This window comes from Nelumbo lutea, chromosome 5, assembly GCF_056320005.1.
Source record: "Nelumbo lutea isolate HS-2025 chromosome 5, American lotus-T2T, whole genome shotgun sequence".
Classification (NCBI taxonomy): Eukaryota; Viridiplantae; Streptophyta; class Magnoliopsida; order Proteales; family Nelumbonaceae; genus Nelumbo; species Nelumbo lutea.
Genome location: NC_142688.1, coordinates 17,931,396 through 17,951,295, shown reverse-complemented (window position 1 = coordinate 17,951,295; position 19,900 = coordinate 17,931,396). Strand labels below are relative to the sequence as shown.

Sequence of the window (19,900 nt, the reverse complement as noted above, 5' to 3'; positions counted from 1 at the left end):
GCACACTTCCCTTTGTTCTTAGTTTTTTCCCAAAATCTGATAAGCGTTGGTCATAGGCCTGGCTAACCCCTGAAACAACCCAAACCCCTTGGATTTGAGTGTATTGGTACATACGATACGATTTTGGACCTTGTTTATAACCCAAGAACTACCTTGCCACCCATAACTATGTTAGTTACATATTGATTTACATAAAAATGGAAATGGGACTACACTAGCTAATCACTCCAGCAGACCACAATATGAAAGAAGAGGAAAAAGAAGTGCCAAAAATATAAGGAAATGCCTAGGTCTAATTTCAATGTATTTTCTGTAAAGTTGATGCTGGAGATGTTTTCATGACAACTTGATCATGAGAACGAGGGGTATCCAAAAGCAGGTGTATCTTGTTATCAGATTTTGGTGAAAAGCCAAACTTCGATTTCTGATGAAATGGACTAAATGGATTTTCAATTGTCCCAGTACTGCCTTTAATATAAGTATCTTCTGAGAGGAGAGGGGTATCCAAAAGCAGGTGTATCTTGTTATCAGATTTTGGTGAAAAGCCAAACTTCGATTTCTGATGAAATGGACTAAATGGATTTTCAATTGTCCCAGTACTGCCTTTAATATAAGTATCTTCTGAGAGGAGAGCTTGCAGGAGGTTATATTGCCTTTTGACTTTCAGGGAATTATTTCCCTATTTCCCTTCTTTTCTTCACATGGGTCTCATGCATTTTCTGTAAAGTTGATGCTGGAGATGTTTTCATGACAACTTGATCATGGGAACGAGGGGTATCCAAAAGCAGGTGTATCTTGTTATCAGATTTTGGTGAAAAGCCAAACTTCGATTTCTGATGAAATGGACTAAATGGATTTTCAATTGTCCCAGTACTGCCTTTAATACAGGTATCTTCTGAGAGGAGAGCTTGCAGGAGGTTTTATTGCCTTTTGACTTTCAGGGAATTATTTCCCTATTTCCCTTCTTTTCTTCACATGGGTCTCATGCATGGTCCAAAATCTATTGTTCCAACTTTTTCTTTAATAGATTGAATTCCTGGTCTACATAAGATTGTAGGGGTTGTAGAAGGACTTTAGAAGAGTTCTATATATAGAGGTAATGATATGTTATATCCTTGTTTAATTATGCTATTTTTTTACAATCTAATTCTTAGTTCCTTAAAGCAATAAAAATCTATTTTTTCTTTCTGAAAACTTGTAAGAAAGGTTTAGAGTTTAATTTCATGTTGAGTTTGTTGCATCTGGGTCCTTACATCCTTGAATTGCTTTTCCTCCAGTTTGACATGTGTATGCACCTTTTCTCTGGCCACTGTTTTCTTCATTGACCACGTCTAGACGCTTTCATTGTCATTTCTGTGGTTATGTGCTAGAAAAATGTAATTCCAGATGCAAGAGAAGTGTCGCATGATATGCAATGAAAAAACCTATGATCCTCTTAGAGGCACCTCGGTTCAAAAAGGCAAAAAAATATATTGTAAGCTTATCCTACTTAGAGAACTATTCCTCAGTCTCTGGAGATATATCCTCTTGGATGGGGAGAATTGATTTGAACTCTAGAGCATATAGTTTAAGACTTCTTTTGATATAGGGTCCTGTAGTTGGTAATGAAGTCTAGATCAATTTTGACCATGTTTTCAAATTTTACCACTATTCCAGCATTCCCTACAAGTCTGTTCAATAAAGGAATTATCATAGAATTGTTTGAATGCACTATTACTCCACAAGATACAAATTGATACCTGCAACACAGCTGACCACATCTTTGTGCTGCCGGATGCTCTGCACCATTCTTCCATCATTAAGAGAGATTACCTGGAAACTATTTTCCCAATTACCACATGAAATCAAAAAATTTTCTGATGGTGTTTGCATTGTAGCAAAGCATTGTGCTCCAAGCTCAATATTTTCTGCTGAAGGACTACCAATTTTACGAGGAGATAGAACATCAGAACCAATTCCAAAAAAAGGATCCTGCAAAAATGTTGACAAGAGATAAGAAAAAGGTTTACTCCATAAATTTTACTGGGAAATGGTGACTAGACCATTAAATAGTACAATGCAAAAACTGTATTAGAATCACCATTCTCACCTGTGAGCTAGAGAAGGTAAAGTTCCCACCAGATTGCAGTTGGGTGGTCAACCACATTTTGACTGACATGGTGAGTCCCTGGTTCACAAGGACAATGTTTGATTCCAACATACCGACAAATAATACAGCAGATGGTGGACTTGTTGTATTAGAAATGATTGAAGTCAAACTTATTGAACCAGGAGCAAAATATAAAGGATGAGCAATAGGAATTGGTGGGCCTCTTCTTGGGTGTTTTTTACGAAAAATCTGGATCGGTGTCTGCCCAAAATTTGCAATTTGGTCTTCAATGGCAGATCTTTGCAGTTCATCTTCCATTGTTTCAAGATCAACAGCACCCTCGTAAGTCAAGTAATAAAATATATTTGCTGCCTGGAGATCCAACATAATTTTTTAGGAGATTAATGAACCTGGGATTAGGACTGAACCCACATAGTTGGGATTAAGGTTTAGTTGAGTTGAGCTGAGCTGAGAGCAACTAACTAAACATATATGCAAGCACATACCTCTACTGCAGGTTTTCCACGTTGCTTGTAACCAAAAACCAGATCAATCCAGTTATGGAGATTGGAACTTACGTATTCACTTTCAAGAGCTTCTCGGTTTTTGTTTATAAATTCCTCGGGGGAGCCCTGTGTAATTGATTGCAACTCAGAAATTTAAGGTCCTGATAAACTTTTTATTGGACTCACAAAAGGAATTATTTGATTAAAAACAGCCTCTAGTTTTCGTCTCATGCAATTTCCTAGCGAGACCTAAAACAAAAATAGTAATAAAACCACTACTCAACACCCCCAATAAATTGAAAAAGCAAGTGAAGCAAGATAAATTGAACTTAAAGAGAATGCATAGCAATAAATTACTCAATCTACCATAAACAAAATAAGAAAAAGAAAAATTATAGTAATAAAGGAAAGCTTGAAAAAGAAAGAAAACCTAAAACAAAATTTCCCCTTTTCGATAAATGAATGGATTTTACTAAAAGATAAAAATATGGTATACTAACCTGATTAATACAATTATCTTTCATTGGGCTTGTGGCACCTTGGGCTGCCCTTTCTTTTTGACATACGTCCTAAGGCTTGTATTACCTCATATTACAATTAATAAATTATCTTTCATTGCCTAAAAAATGAAGAATCCAAAGGCCAAAAAAGGTTTCTGGGGAACCTAAAATTTTTCACCCAAAAAAATGAAACTTAAATTTGAAAACCATTTAGATGAATGCACTCAGCAAAATATGATGATCAAAAGAATATCAGCAAGAAGCAAGATTAGGAATTTGTAGTCAAAATGAAGATGAGGAAGAGGAGAAACAAAGAACAGGAGATGTGCAATAGATACATACTAGGTCCATTTTCATACCCTCAGACATGTAATAGATGTCAAACTTTCTAGGTATACATAGAGAACAGGCAAAAGAAATGATTCAGGATGCTGAAAGACATTTTTCTGCACTATTCTTTATTTTAAATAAAAAATAGACTAAACTGTTCTCCTAAGGCTCCCTTGATTAACTAAAATAGTAGCATATAAAGTGAAAGTCTTCCACTAGCTATCAGAAGCTAGATGGGACTTAATATACCTTGGCCCAAGGAGGTAGAATAACATCTCCTAAGGGTTCACCGCCCTGTTTCACACCCAAATAATACGAATTTGAGTTAACAAGAAACTCTGGCATGTAAAAGAATTCAGGTATTAACTCCTTCACATCACTTGTATTAGAAAGACAATTGCGATATGTGCCCTCAATACTTTGAAAAAGGCGATCTGCATGGTCAAATTTACCACCCTGGAGAAAAAAAGTGTCGATGTTAGCAGCATAGAAAGCATACCAAACCTCATACTTTCAGGTCCATTTGAAACCTTAGAGACCTTTATTTTTTGAAGATGTTACAGTTAAAGAAATTGTGAATAAAGTAAAATGATTTAAGGAAGACCATGCAACTAAAATTGGATCATTTCTTAATTAGATGACAAAAATTGATCGATGAAAATGTAATTGTTTTTGTTTAAATCTATGATACCTGCAACATCCGGTGTAGAGCTGTGAAAGGCTCCAACCTAAGTAGGTAGAAAAGAACGATTCCCATGCTTGAATAATGAGAACCGTAATAGAAACTGCAACAAAAAGCACAAGGGCACTGCTAATGAGACAACATTAATTCATAAAAGGATGGCCACTCTCAAGACTATGGAAAGCAACACCCTTGGTAGTTAGGACCTACCGAGTAGTGTCCTTATTTTCTTTTGGTAATTACTAGACTACCCTGCCTCCCCTCCCAAGACTTAACATAAAACAGGCTCTCTCAACAGCAACTATGTGGATTATCATCTTTTATACCCATATTATATGGCTCTTGGATGTATGGAAACAATATTTGGATGAGATGCATTTTCAATAGCACCTATCTATATTTTACTGTTATACATAGATGTTCTCTGATAGTTATTTGAGACCCTTTGTTTTATCATGCTTTTTTAACATTCCCTGTAAGTTTTATATAAATTAATACTTAATCCTTCGCTAATATGTCTGCAATTTCCCAATTCTTTTCAAGATACTGAATAACATTTGCAAGTAATTTTGAAATATTGCCACTTTTCAAAGTGGTTATCAAGTGGAAACAGGAAACAGTCTTGGTTATAGTTAATAGTGCAAAAAATGCTATGTTCTAAAATAAGGTACACATGCATACCTAGGAATATCAGGATCACAGAAATTACGGTATCTATCCTCAAAAACCTGCATGTGAATTGAATTATAAGGATAGGACAATTGTAAAATAAGGAAAATAGTAACTGATAGGGAAAGCTCTAGTTAAACAGGAGATAATAGTCACCTCAAACCGTTTCATATCCAAAGCTCCAACAGGTTTTGAGAGGTCACGAAAAGTTGAAGACTTGTTAAAGTCGAGTTTCTCAGAAGAATAATCAGCCAAAACCCAAGGAAAGACAGGATATTGAGTCAAATCATTGTATGATCTGCCTGCAAGTGTATTAAGTATCATTAGATATTCAAAGTTGGTAATATCCCTTCTCCTCCAACTCTCTCTTGCAGTCTCTGCCATCTCCAGTGCCACACGCCTATCAACAAAGGAAATAATTGCATTCTTGTCACGGTTACTTCCTTTTGGAAATAATAGTTCATTTCTGCAGGAAACTATCAAAGTTCCAACATCTTTGGCATCTTTCTGTGATGCAAAATTCAAAAATATGGGTGCAACTGAATTGTTGAAGAAAATCTCTATGGCAGTGTATCTTAGCAAATAGCGAGTCCAGTGAACAGCTTTTATCTACCACAAAGAGCAAAACACAGCAATGTCAGACTAAAGGCATCAAATACGTAAGTAGTTACAAGTGTATATCTACAATCTATGTTTACCACCTTGGAGACACGCCATCTCCGGTGGCGTTTAATTTTCTTCAGTTTTCTTTGAAGAGAAGTTTCATCAATCACATCAGTGTTATCAAGGCCACTCTCTTTCTCAGAATACGCGTCAACATCCAAGGGAAATTTGGTTAAGTTCTGCTTATGGACTCCTCCCAATTGGCCAGATTTGTTAGGAACAGAACTGCTTGAAGCACAAAAGCTATTGAAAACAGATGATCCTCCGGTACCTTCAACCAGAAACTCACCACAGAAACGGAGGACAGTTTTCATGACTGCTAAATGCCCAGCTAATTTTCTCTTAGGTGTGACAAGCATGCAAGGAAGAGACATGAGAACCTGAACAAAACGAAGCCAGACATTAGATGCTGCACTGCATCTACAAGGAAAAGGTAGAACACATTTATGTACCAGTGCATACCTCACTAGTTTCTGTCTCCATTGTATTGGAGGAAGCATCCTTTCTATCTTGAACATCCTGGTCATTGCTTTCCTTAGAAAGCTCAGTTTCATTTACCAAAGAATCATCAGGGGAAGAGGCTTTTTCTGCACTTAGTTCAGTGTCACTTTCACAAGGCTCTGGGCTTCCCTCATCTGTAATCCTACGTACTCCTTTCAATAGAAGGCGCTTCAGTTGTTCAGGAATATGACTCACCAAATTAGTTTTGCTTTCACAGGCCAGACGACTGGGACCAATGGAAGCAGTAGATGGAGGATGACATAGCTTTTCATTAAAACAATAATTCCGTCTTAACTTGGGTCTACGCCTCCATGCATCTTCTGATTTCTCAAGTTTCCAATGAGTAATAGTACTATTTGGAAAAGGATTAGCAGACCATGGACCTCTCTCATCAATCAAAGCACGAAACATGTGAATCCACTTCTCCTGCTCAAGAACAACTAACTATCAGTACACATGCTGGTAATAACTTTAATCAATAGCCAGATAAGAAAAAAAAGTCATAACCATAGATGCTTCAATGATAAGTAGATAACACATAACATCAAATTAAATTCTTACAGCGACGATCTGCTGTTCTTCATCATGGGAAAGCTGAAATGCAGCTCTTCTGCTCTTGTCTGAAGAAAGAATCATGCTCAAGCTACTTTGTATCTCATCTTCAAAAACCCTATTCTGGTAAGATTCCGTAGATGAATTCTCATCCAACCTCAAACAGATCTCATGCAACTGCTTTGCTCTATCAGATTTTGAAGTCTTCACATATTTTACCTCATCAGCTACCTGAGAAATAAAAATGAAGAAAATTACAATACTGTGGTTTAAGAAAAAAATAGATTCCAGATAGATTAATCAACAATATCTTTGAAATAAAACATTAAAACAGCTAAATGACCCTGCTGATATTTCATGAACCAGTATGTAAATAGGATTTTTCTGTCCCTCAGTTCCAACTACCTTATGAAGGCCCAACTAAGAGGAAAGAGTTACCAATACAAAGGATTGTTTTGACATTTCAATGTCATTTCCAATTTCAATTACGACTGAGATTGAAGGATATCTGAGCATACACTTAAATAATAAAGTCAAACACATGAAAGTAAAAAAGGAACAAGTAATGACAAACCGCAGTAAGGACTCTATCCTTTTGAATTAGACCATGAAAGGTATTTGCTTCCTTCACATTGCTGCCAGAATCAGATGAATCATCTCTTCCCACAATACCAGTAGCCAGCATGGACTTCCCACAGTTCACTGTTTCACGTATCAGGTGCGATATGACATGAAAACGTGCCCCATCATCAAGCATTCCATATTGCGATCTAACTGTGAGCAAGGACCTAGGCACAGTTGCAACTGGAAGTCATATCCCTACTAGTGTATAGAAGTGCACTTATGTATCTTCAGTTCTATGTTAGGAGGAATTTTAGATGATTCATTTCAAAAAGAGAATAACCAGTTTCAATTTTACATGGAAACATGCATGGAGAACCCGTACCATATGAATAGCTGTAATCTGCCCTTGCCTTGCTCATCATCAGCAGCAAGCAGACAAGGAAGCAGTGAAATGAACTGCTGAATACATCTAGATGCTCTTTCTAGATCAGCTCTGCAGAGATATAGGATGACAAGTCGAAAAATAATTTTTGGACATTTTTCCCCTCTCAGTACCATAGCTTTATCAACACTTTTATTTGGTTTTCCACTCAATGCATTGCTAATTCCACCTGATACAACAACTGCAGCCATTTCAGCAGCTGGAATATTCAACGATTCAACTAGGACACGTGCCCGTTGGCCAAAAGATGGCCCCATTGCTGGTGAAGATTTAACTAGCATTTTGCTTAGTCCTTTTCCATTCATCGCACTGATAATAAGCCACAGCTTGTCAAACAATCTCCACCAGACATCATCTATTATGTCATCTTCATCTGAGATAGGTGGCTTACAAACTTGTGGATGTCTGTGAAAGAGAATAATTTGAGATTAAAAAGGATGGATCAAGAATTCTACAAATAAGATTGAAAAGAAAAAGACATTAGTAAACACAAAAAAATATTCATGAATGGAAATGTGCAGATATGATATCACAAAGCATAGAGTAATGCATATTATATTTATAAAATTTATTTGTTGTATATTCTCGTGGGAGGTATCATCATCCATGCCTTATCCCAACAGGCAGGTGAGCCCAAAATGAACCTCTTATAAAATAGCACAGTCTCACCAAAGCAAATGGTGGCTTGGGGATTGGTAGATTATGATGCTCAAGGAACTTGTTTCTATTGGGGAAATGGTTATCAAGGTTTTCTGTGGAGATTGAGAACCATTGGCACTCTGTCGTCCAAAGTGTTCATGAATTTCATGTGAATGGATGGAATGTTTAACTGACAAGAAATGCAACACTTGAGATACTCTTGGAAATATATTGATTTCCTCTTGGAATCCTTCTTGTAGTTTGTAAGGCACAAGTTTAGTTATGGGAATTGTGTCAATTTTTTTGATAGATAATAGTAATTTTATTAATAAAAAACAAAGATACATACAACAAAATCTCCACAAAGAGGTGCGAGGTGCAGCCTCTAAACCATATCATAAAGCTTACAAATGAGCCCAAAAAAGCTGATTCCTATGTACCCCTTGTTTGGGTAAAAAATTTTCTAACCCATTTGCCAATCTTCTTTCTCATTGAAGTGTGACTGATATATTTGATGTTAACCATTTGAACCTTCTCAAAGCCCCTCTATAGGACCAGGTTGCAATCTTCGGCTCTTTTAACCACCCAAGAACCAGTTTAGAGTCGCCTTCAATGAATAAGTGTTCCACTGCAAGCTCCTTCGCAATCTCTGCTCCTTTAAGAACAACTTGGACATCTGCAATTACTGAATCTCCCATACCAATAGGACCAGAATATAAAGCCATGATCTGCCCCTCAGCATTTCTGAAAACTCCCCCAATTCTGGACAGCCCTGAATTACCAAGGCTGCTGCCATCAAAATTTAATTTAATAAAACCTTCAGGAGGCTTCCATTCCACCAAAGGCTTAATTCTAACAGCAGAACTTTTGGCAATTTGCTCCCAATTCCTCCATATGTCATCAAAGGAGAAAGGTAAAAACAGGTCCAACGACTTTTCCCAACATATGGGCCTATTTAAAATACTTTTCCACAAACCAATCTCATCCCTCTCCTTATCAATGAAAATTCTGGCATTCCTTTCCTCCCAAACAATCCACACCAAAGCAGCTCTCGCAGGGAATTGTGTCAAACTTTGGACAAATCTCTGGTGGACAATGTTCATTTTTACTTTTTCCCTGAATAATTTGCTTTATTGGATCTCAAAGACTCTCATTTTGTCTTGTGTTTCTAATTTTATGGCTAATCTCTCTTGGAATTTTGGGTTCAGAAGAGGCTTAAGGCTAATGAACCAGATAAGGTAATTCGTCTTGCTTTAATATCCTTAGCAATTTTTTTTTTCCTTGACAGATTTCCATAAAAGAATTTAGGTTGTTGAACCAAGTTGATCCTAGGGCTGCAAATGGATCGAATTGAAGTCGGATAGGGGTATATCCGAATCCGTTCCAATAAGAATATGAGAGATCCGAATTCTATCTGATATCTGATAGATATATAAAACAGATTCAAATTCAACTCATTTACATTAGGACCATTTGATGCTCTTTATTTTCAGTCAATGTTCAGATTTTTCCATTGCATTCCAGATTGTATTTCTTCATTCCTGATAAACTTTTTTGATTGATAACCTAATAAGAAGTATTTGTTCATGAATTAATCATCAATTCTAGGTTTAAGCTATCAATTCCAAACTTCTGGCAAATTCCTACTTTCCTAATCTCATATCCTAGGGCTCTCTTTAAATCATGATCTGAATTTATCTTGTTGATGACTCTAATTGGTCCTACCCCTCCAGTTTCCCATTTGGGTTTCTTGAAGTTTATTTGGAAGCTTTGCCTTCTTTACAATAATCCTATTATAAAGGAAACCATTTCTACAAAGCTTCAAATTTTAGAAAAGGTCAGATCATAGTATTTAGGGTCACTGCTTGGTTCAATGGTAAAATCTCAGGCTGACAAGCATGAGAAAGTGGGTTCAAGTTTGAGAGTGGCCAATCCGTGAAAGAATATAGTGAAGGTTAGGCCCACATCCAATCCACCCCTTCCAAGACCCTGAATAGCTGGGACTGACATTTTCTTATGGCCCTTTTATGGAAACAAAATCATTTTATGTAATACTTAAGACTTATGCAAACAAAATATCTAACACAAATTTGGAGGTAAGAAAACATACATTACTAAGAGTACTAAAATTGGTGGGCATAACATTTTTATATAACCAATGAAAGCACAATAAGCATTACCTGGGAACTTGGTCATCAACTTCTCCATGCATGGTCTCAAAAATAGAAGAGCTCAGATCTTTGTTACTCTCTAGTTCTTGGCAATCAGATAAAATACCTGAGCTACTTCCAGGATACTGCAGGGAAAGAATTATGTTACTTTACCTTTGAATCCACTGATTGTTGAAGTATGTAAAAAGAAACCAATAATCCGAACTAGAAAATCCATACTTTGCATGATATCATGTGGTGGGCGGTATTGCATTGTATGCCAATTTCAAGAAGCCAATAATCCGAACTAGAAAAAGGATCTATAACCCCTAAGATGTAGGTTACATAAATCTTGAAAAGCAAAAAGTGAAAAATATATGAAAAGAACAACTCAGAAAGGAAGCTAAATGAAAAGGCTGTAAAGGGCATAATGTTCCACATGCATGCAATCAAGTAAATAGCTTACCTTTTTGGAGGAATAAAAAGTGAATAACTTATCTTTTCCATTATTTTATTAAGACAAACATATTGCAGGTTGTCCTACTACAGAAACTTATTTTGCTTGTTTTCATTCTCCCTATGTTTTGTCTCTTCTTTTCTCCCTAATATTATGGCATCAGAGCACATTATTCTAGTTTGGTTAAAGCATCGCATAAGTGTCAACTATGCAACCACCTAGGCATTTTGGAGGCCCATCACCTAGGCACAGAACAAGGTAGGTAGTATAGTTATAACCATCTTAGTGGGGCCAATTAACTGATTTTTATATATTCATATTAAATGTGCAGCCTATTTTGGGTTATTTTGAGTGTATATATAATGGTTACTGAACCAAGATAATTGATTAATATGTATAAAAAAGCATTCTTAATTAATATAACTCATTGCTTAAATGTAATGGTAAATCTTGGGTTGACAAAGTGTAAGAACATGGGTTCAACTCCAATGTATCTCCTTGGAAACCTATTCATAAGGTTCTTAAGCATTTTCTTATTCACATCAGGTTTGGTCTCAACTCTGGTGATAAAATTAAATTCTGAAAAGATCTATGGGTGGGTGAGGCTCCTTAAGGATACTTTTCCTTCGTTGGAATTTGGGCTTCTGTAGGAATGTAAGTGATACAGAACTGGACTTTGTTTCATATCTCCTACAAATTCTTGAATGGGTTTTCTTTGATGACAGTGAGGGGGATAGTTGTATATGGTCTAGTAATCCTTCAGGGGTGTTCAGCTGTGCCTCTTTCTTTAAATCCTTGTCTTCTTCAGTTACTTCTTCACAAAGTGAGTGCCTTTTGCTGGGAGGTTTGTCATTGTGCTATTAATACTTGCAACTTGTTGCAGAGGAAATGTGGGGTTGTGGATATGAATTTTCCATGGCTGTTATTCCCCTAGATGGCCCTATTACCTAGAGTGGTCGAAGGGAATCAAACTCTATATCACTGCAAGGAGAAAAATAGGATACATATATGGAAAAGTTAAAGAACCGAAAATTTGGAAATGCTGACTAGGATGTCTAGGATAAATGGAACCAAGAAAACAATATGGTGATGTTGTGGCTGCTTGTATCTATGCTACCACAAGTGAGGAAAAATTTTATGTGGAGATCTGGGAACAAGTAAAGTCCACCTACTCAGATCAGAGGCACTATGCAAAATTACCAGTTGCAAGCTGCATCTTCGACTTCTAAACAGGGGGAAAGAAGTCTTTCAGTAATTCAGATTTGACTTCATTTTGGAAGGAGTTATATCACTATTGGAATATGAATTGGAAATGTGATGAAGATGCCAAGGCCTATAAATCTGGTGTAGTAAGGAAACAAAGCACGCTGAGAAAAGCTTAAAAGAAAAGAGTAGAAGTCGAATTATTAGGAAGAAGAATTCTTCACCGAATAATTAAGAGAAAATCAACATAAAAAAACTCCCTTAGCCTTCCCCTAGTTACTCTTTATATAGGCTTACACCCTTATGGCTCCTACAAGAAAGTTTCCTAATCTATGAAAAACTCCACAATAGAATCCTACTAAAACTCTTCAAAAAGAAAAACCTAATTGAACAAAAATTCGGAAATCGTGATCTAATGCTAACTTGGTAATTTTGAACTAGAATAGAAGTCCTGCGCTGACACTAGCTTGGTAAATTCAAACTAAGATAGAAATTCCATGCTGGTGCTAACTTGGTAAGTTCAAACTAAGATAGAAGTTCTGCGCTGGTGCTAGCTTGGTAAATTCGAACTAAGATAGAAGTTTCATGCTGGCGCTAACTCGGTAATTTATTACTTAGTTAGATTAGTGATGTCACCGAAGCTTCTTATATGTCTTGGAGTGGTCCCAACTTGCATAGAACTTATTGGCCTTCTCCTGTACTGCATCAAAATCTCTGGTTTCCCAGCCATTGGTGTTTGCTTTTCTTTTGGGGCTGAATCCTACATATGAATCTTTTAGGGTGCAAATCCTAGGTAGTAAAGATATCCCTTCAGTCCAAGACATATATGCCATGGTGCAATTTGAAGAAAGTAGGAGAAATGTGATGAACAGTTTTGAGGGGGAGTCAATTGCTTCGGCAACAAAAGGGGGAGTAAACACAACTAGTGGGAGTTCTTTTAAGAAGGGTGATTTCCGGAAGAGAGTAGATAACAAGGGCAAACTTTTGTGCACTCATTGCTAGAGATCTAGGCACACTAGTGATACATGCTAGGATCTTCATGGGAAGCCAAAGTCGTCTCAGAAGTTGAGTAAGAAGTCAGGCCAACAATGTCTTTTAATTACCACAGCTTTCCATGTGACTTCCCATACCTTAGATTTCCCTTGGATAATTGATTTTGGAGCCTCAAACCACATGACAGATAAGTCCAATTTGTTTTAGTCCTAAAACCTGCTTTCTAGGAGGGACAAGGTGAGACTAGTTGATGATTCATTCTTCACCATAGCTGGTCAAGGCACTGTCTCTCTACCCTTTGGCCTTACTCTTTCTAATGCTTTGCAAGTTCCCAAGTTACCTGTGATCTTGTTTTTTTGTTAGTATTATTACCAATTCATTAAATTGCTCAGTAACCTTTTTCCCTTCTTGTGTGCTGCAGGGGTAGCATGGTAGATGGCCTCTATGTACTGGAGAATAAGGCTGGTCTTTCAATCACAGAGTCCAATAGTCAGTCTAGTAAGACTCGAGTCTATTTGTGGCACAATTGTCTTGGTCATTTATCTTTTGAATTGTTGAAAATTTTGTTTCCAAAGTTGTTTAAGTGAATGTCCATGTTAGAATTCATATGTCAAACTTGTCAGTTGAGCAAACATTGTAGAAATCATTTTCCTTTAAGAAATAGTAAATCTGGTTTTCTTTTCCACATTGTTTATTGTAATGTTTGGGAACTTGTTACTTTGCCTACCAAGACATGATACAAGTATTTTATCACACTTATTGATGATTACTCTAGATTTACATGGGTGTACCCAATGCAATCTTGAGACGAAGTACCCAAATTTGTAAAGGATTCTCAACGCATGATATTCACCTAATTTCAAATGAAAGTCCAAAATTCCCAGTTTGACAATGTCAAAGGATATTTCATAGTGATCTCATAGAGTTTTTCATTTCGTGTGGCTCCCTTCACCACACAAAGTTTTTCACCGTCAATCTCTTGAAATTGCTCATGAATTATTACTACATATGAATGTTCCCAAATGCTTTTGGATGGATGTTGTATTTTGTGCTGCATATCACATCAACTACATGCCCTCTCATTGTACGTGTGTTTAGTTGTAGTTTTTTTGTTCATGACTTGTCTCCTTGGGGTAAACTTGACCCTCGTACTATTCCCTATGTTTTCCTAAAGTACCCTTCTTGTCAAAAGGGTTATCGGTGTTTTGGTGTGGGTAGAAAAACAAATTACATGCAACACTTCAAGTGTACAACAATAAGCACAAGAAATACCAAGCTGAAAACAACAAAACAAGTTGTATTTTTAGGGATTTCAGACCTGAACATGAAGTAGAACCCCTCCTGGAACAGTTCCGCTATAGTAATAATGGCATAAAGCTGGCCTCCCATGCGGACACACAGCGATAGAGGGATTAGAACGTGCCAAAATGGGTTGACTCCTCAAAACCCTATCTCCCAATACTTGAAAACCCTAGCTAGGGCTGAGCTACAACTTAAACAAGGGAGAAAGAACCAAAAAACCCCTATAGAGACAACCCCCTTCTCTTTTATAAATCCCAATGGTTTGCTGAATAAGCCAATTAAAATATTTACACATAAAACCCTAGAATGCTTCCCTCTCATAAGCAACTCCTTAAGAACAAAACTAACTTCAAATGAACCCCCGAAAGATACATTTGTTACAAAAAGATCCAAGAGACCAAAACCGAACAGATGTGCTCTCATCTGCCCTTGACCAGAATCTGAACTATAAAATGACGAAAATACCCCTGGACCCAAACTGTCAATAAAGCTACATTTGACCTCATTATGTTTTGAACCTATATGTAGGAAGTACTATGTTTCTATCTATGTGTCTTTCTTTGAGAGTGAGCCTTTCTTCCCTATTTCTCTTTAGAGGAAAAATAGGGTTGAGGAGAAACTGGTTCAAGTTGTAGATCTAACACCCTCCTCTTCTTGATCCTCCTCCATTCCATGTTTCCATTTGCTGTTGTAAGGGCCAACCAAGTTCAAGAGCCCTGGATCAACTTGAAGTTAGTACCACCAACATCATCAAATTCTTGAAGGGCAGATCCTATCAATGTTTAAAACGCGGAGGTGTGACGCAAGGCGTTCCACTACCTAGAGGCGTGAGGCATAGTTCAGAACACAAGAGGCGTAAGCCTCCTTAAAAGGAGGGGGGTTAGGAGGAGGATGAAGAGGGAGGGGGATCTTATTTTTTCTTTATTTTTAATACAAATCTTTTATATTAAGAAGAACAAAGATGCATAACATTAGTTGAAAAGGGGGGGAGGTCTTGTTGAAGCGAAGGGGGCAAACCACTTTCTTTCCCCTTATCTTTTCTTCCCTTCCCTTTCCTTTTCTCTTTTTTTCTTCCCTTTCTATTCCTTTCCCTTCCCTTTCTTTTCCTTTCCTTTCCTTTCCTTTCCTTTTTTTTTTTCTTTTTTCTTTTATTTTCTGCCTTTTTATATCAGATGTGCATGAGGCGTACGCCTCTAGCACGCCTCATGAAAAAAAGTGCAATAGGCGTACGCCTTAGAGGTGTCAACACCTCTGGCATATGCCTTAGGGCGTTTTGGGAACGCAACGCCTAGAAGCACACCTCTAGGCATACGCCTCCCACGCCTTTTAAAACACTGGATCCTATATAGCTACCTTTGTTCCCATTGTTGTGTCTAACCCCATTGCCACATATACCTCTATTGTTGATGACCTGGACATCCCTATTACACAAAGAAAGGGGGTCAGGTCCTGTACTACTAAACAACCCATTTTCCATTTTACTTCCTATGAGAAGACCTCACCTTCTTTCCATGTTTATGGATAGATTGACACTAGTTCAGTCCTAGTTTAGAAACAAGAGAGGAGAGAAGAAAGAAGAAAGAAAGGGTTAAGAGTCCGGCCGGAGAGAAAAATCTCGCTCTCAACCGACCCACCTTGTATTTATAACTTGTGCATTATGATACGAAAGACAATCTATGACCCTATTAAGTATGAGGCACAACTTAAACACACATAAAATAGACAACTCACTTCTAATTATATGACAAAATGACCAAACTACCCCTTATTTTGTCATTTCTAACACTTCCCCTCAAGCTGGTGAGTATATATCATATACTCCCAGCTTGTTACATATGTAATCCACTCTCCCACAACTCAACCCTTTTGTAGACAGATCTGCCCACTAATTTCTTGAGCTTAAATGTGTTGTACTTATCACCCCACTGATCACCTTTTCTCTTACAAAGTGACAATCAACTTCAATATGCTTTGTTCTCTCATGGAAGACTAGATTGGAAGAGATGTGGACTGCAGCTTGGTTATCACAACACAACTCCATAGGCTTGTCAGCTGAGAACCCCATCTCCTACAAGAGATTTTTCAGCAACAGTAGTTCACATGTAGTATGTCCCATGTCTCTTTATGACAATAAGGCTGCTATCACTTTTGCAGCCAAATCTGTCTTGCATGATAGGGCAAAACACATCAAGGTTGGCAAACACTATATTAACTGGTGGGGAAGTGTGTACTCCCTATGTAAGTTGTGAAGAACAGGTTGCAAATATCTTCACAAAACGCCTACATAACTTACAACACAATGGCTTATGTGTCAAGTTGGGCATGATTGGCATCTACGTCCTAACTTGAGGGTGAGTGTTAAAGTTGTTAGTTGTTTACTAGTGCTGCAAGGGCACTTGTATCCCTTTAATTTTTTATGTCGTTCTAATATAAATACAATGGCTGGCACCACCAGCCCACTTGTTGTCTCTCTAATCAACTTTTCTCTCTTCCTCTCTTCTCTTCTCTCTTACCCTCTCTCCCTTCTCTTTCTTCCTTTTCCTTTCTATTTTTCTCCTTCTGATCAAGAAAACAATCAATATTTTTTTTTCCATTGAAAAAAGAACAGAATTAATTATTCCATTACAAAGTATTCTATCAAAAGCCTTATAAACAAGTTGAAAATTTTCGTTTTGTAATGAATGTAGGAAATAACAAATATATTTTATTAGAAAAATGAAATAAAACATGAAGAGGTCAACAAAGAGTGAGGAGGATTCGGTAACACAGTTGAGAGTAGATAAGTTCATAATGCATTCCAATATCCTAACATAGGAAGGGACTGTATGGTTCTGATTCTAAAGTACAGGAGCAGGGTGGTTGATGCAAGGGCAACCAAGCATCTACTAAAGGGAACATGAGAAGGCTAACTCTTCAATCTTAAATCTATATTAAGTAAAAGTGATCAGTTAGGAGGGAAACGGTCTTTTGTTGGGTGGTTGAAGGTTGAACAGTTGAAGCTAATATGAGTACTGTTTCTTTGGGCTTGTTTCAATGGTTTTGCAATCTCTTAAGATAGACATGAACAAGTATATGGTTGGGTTACAGAGATGGAAAAAATTGACATGAACAAGTATATAATGTGAAAAATAAACAAAAATAAACACCTCTAATAGATTAATACCGGAAGATTATAGCCAAGTTCGTTGATAAGCATCTCATCAACCAATCTTAAGAGATATAATGTGTTGTCTCGACATGGTTGCAAGACAAAAATGTTATCCTCAAAGGACGCTTCTACAAGCTTTCCAATTACATCATCAAAGATATCATGAAGCAGGTCCCTTGAAATTTCCCCCTGCATACATTAAAACAAGTTGAATAGAGGCTGCACCATAGATACTGTAAGGGATGGAATAAAGATGGGAAAGATAAAATAATAATATCAGAATGAAATTATGGATCATTACTTGTTCACAATGCATGAGCAGGAAGTTTATGGTTTCTTCTAACTGCTGCCAGCCACCTTTTATGGAATTCATATAATGGCAAAGAACAATAGAAAATAAGCCCCTTGCAAGATGTTGTTCATTTATCTCGTTGTCAGCATGAACCTGAAACTCAGCCTTATAGTTTTTAAACACATCAAGTCTCAAAGATGTTGCTAGCCAGGAATGCCACCCATATTCCTGTTCACAATGATAAATGGTTAGATTACATTCTGATCAAATTAGATATGCATCAATAACATGCAATATACAATACCATAAGGGCTTCAATATTCGAAGGATTTGAATCAAGAAGATCAAGTAAATCTCTTAATATTTTCACTCTTTGAGCTGTTTCCTCACATCTTGACAAAAATCTGAAAATGAGCATCAACATCTGAGGAAGGAAGAAGTGTGTATTATTTCCCTTGATCTTGTGCTTTTCGGACTGATTATGTTTCTGTAATACCTGGACCTCAATTTCATGGTAGAAGTAAGAAGAAGTTCAAAGAAGTTCTCAATTTTAAAATATAAGTTAGAAGATGACTTCCATCTCATCCAAACCTAAATAATCAAATAGTTGCATTTTCATATCAAGAATAAACCAGTCTATGGAAATAAAATTTCACATTACCTGTTTAGGGCTAGCACCACCAAGAAGCACATCAAACAAGGTTGCACACAAATGATCTGTTTGTGGAAACTTAAACAATCTGTCAGATATTGCAGAGAAAATCGGTTGCAGCCTAATACTGATCTTCTTATGGCTTTCTGAAAGAGATCTTGATCTTCCAACTGCAAGATTGAAAAATCTGGGTCCCTTCTTCTCAGAGGGAAGTCCAACCAAAAGTCTTCCCAAGAATTGCAAACTGAGCAATCTTATTGGCTCAAAGTCCCTACATAAACAAGTTGAAATAAATGTCAGTAGATATAGTAGTAGGGACTAGGGACCATCCTCAGCAATTAATATACAGTTTCTATTCACATGTACTTAGCATGTTGAATTCTTTACTAAATTCATTTATTAAGGAAAACATATATTAAGTTCTCAAAGTTGCACTTTTGATATCCTGTTTCCTCGTTGGTATTAAGATCTACCTTAAATCCCAACCTTATTCATCTTTACTGATTACTATATATAGCGAATACTTAACATGGCTTCACATCTTGACCACTATCAAAATCTTGATTCATTTATTTTCCTCTCTCCACTATTTCCCTAAGTGAGGTGCATTTATGAAGGAAATGAGCTTACAACTATGTGCACAACCAAATCAAGGTGGGAAGACCAGGAAGGCCCACACCTCATTAAGTAGTATCAGAAAGAATATACAAAATTTAATCATATTTATTTCCAGTAAAAATCTAGCCACATATAGAAGAAGTGCAAAACATTTTACAGGGAAACAACCAATCCTTCTCTAAATCTCACTGTTGAGGTCTCTAAACACACTAATCACATTGATACACGTATAACAAGATTTACATGTAGTGGGATTCTTTAATTGGTTCTTTCATAGATGGAAGCACCCTAGTGGTAGATATTCAAGTTTTCTTGCATAAACGATCAGTTGACAGAAATTGGGAAATGTGCTACATGGAGGAATGTGAAGCAGTCAAGAAAATCTAACCACAAACTAGCTAGGGATGCCAACAGGTTGGATAACTTGGATTGGGTAAGAGTTTGCCTTCACCCAAACCCAACCTCCAATGGTTCCAGCCTTCCACCCAAACCCCAACCCAACCTGACTTAATAACATGTAATTTTCAAGCCTGCCCTGACCTTATAGGGTTCAACCTGATACCGGGTTCAACCTGATACCGACCTGACTTGACCCACAGTCTTTCAACAATACTTTTTAACACATTTTCAAAACCCAAGAGCTATTAATTTAATTTTCACTAAGGGACTCCTCATTTAACATTGACCAATTTAAGGAGGGTTCATCCATTGACTAGCCTAGGGATGTAATAACTATCAGTGTATACTTTGCTTCTACATGCTGTTTGGGCATATTTCCTTATCTTGCTCCAGATCAAACTACAAATTTTAGTTTTGTCATCTTGGATTGAGTTCTAGTATTAGATCAGTTCATAGCATGGATCAAAATGATATAAAAGGCAGTGGATGAGATGAGAATGCAAGATACTATGATCTGCTGTTTTCTTTCTGTCATTGGTGTTTAGAGAT

At 37.0% G+C, this 19,900-nt stretch overlaps 1 protein-coding gene across 7 annotated transcripts in view; it reads right to left on the bottom strand.

The window, feature by feature from the left end:
- Positions 1-1,698: 1,698 nt before the first annotated feature.
- LOC148850688 (binding protein) overlaps positions 1,699-19,900 on the bottom strand; it is a 104,362-nt gene continuing 86,160 nt past the window's right edge. For 6 of the 7 annotated variants that reach the window (XM_088947545.1, XM_088947544.1, XM_088947543.1 and 3 more), the window contains 17 exons: positions 18,344-18,605; positions 17,987-18,178; positions 17,692-17,910; positions 17,406-17,579; positions 10,318-10,433; positions 7,439-7,903; positions 7,067-7,280; positions 6,502-6,723; positions 5,902-6,366; positions 5,478-5,819; positions 4,933-5,385; positions 4,789-4,835; positions 4,117-4,210; positions 3,675-3,881; positions 2,596-2,721; positions 2,090-2,461; positions 1,699-1,971 (listed from right to left, as the gene is read on the bottom strand). In XM_088947545.1, the coding sequence (XP_088803671.1) occupies positions 1,714-1,971; positions 2,090-2,461; positions 2,596-2,721; positions 3,675-3,881; positions 4,117-4,210; positions 4,789-4,835; positions 4,933-5,385; positions 5,478-5,819; positions 5,902-6,366; positions 6,502-6,723; positions 7,067-7,280; positions 7,439-7,903; positions 10,318-10,433; positions 17,406-17,579; positions 17,692-17,910; positions 17,987-18,178; positions 18,344-18,605 (4,228 nt within the window). In that variant the 3' untranslated portion in view covers positions 1,699-1,713. Of the gene's footprint in view, positions 1,972-2,089; positions 2,462-2,595; positions 2,722-3,674; positions 3,882-4,116; positions 4,211-4,788; positions 4,836-4,932; positions 5,386-5,477; positions 5,820-5,901; positions 6,367-6,501; positions 6,724-7,066; positions 7,281-7,438; positions 7,904-10,317; positions 10,434-17,405; positions 17,580-17,691; positions 17,911-17,986; positions 18,179-18,343; positions 18,606-19,900 lie in introns of those variants that run through there. The other variant, XM_088947548.1, reaches the window with a different exon arrangement.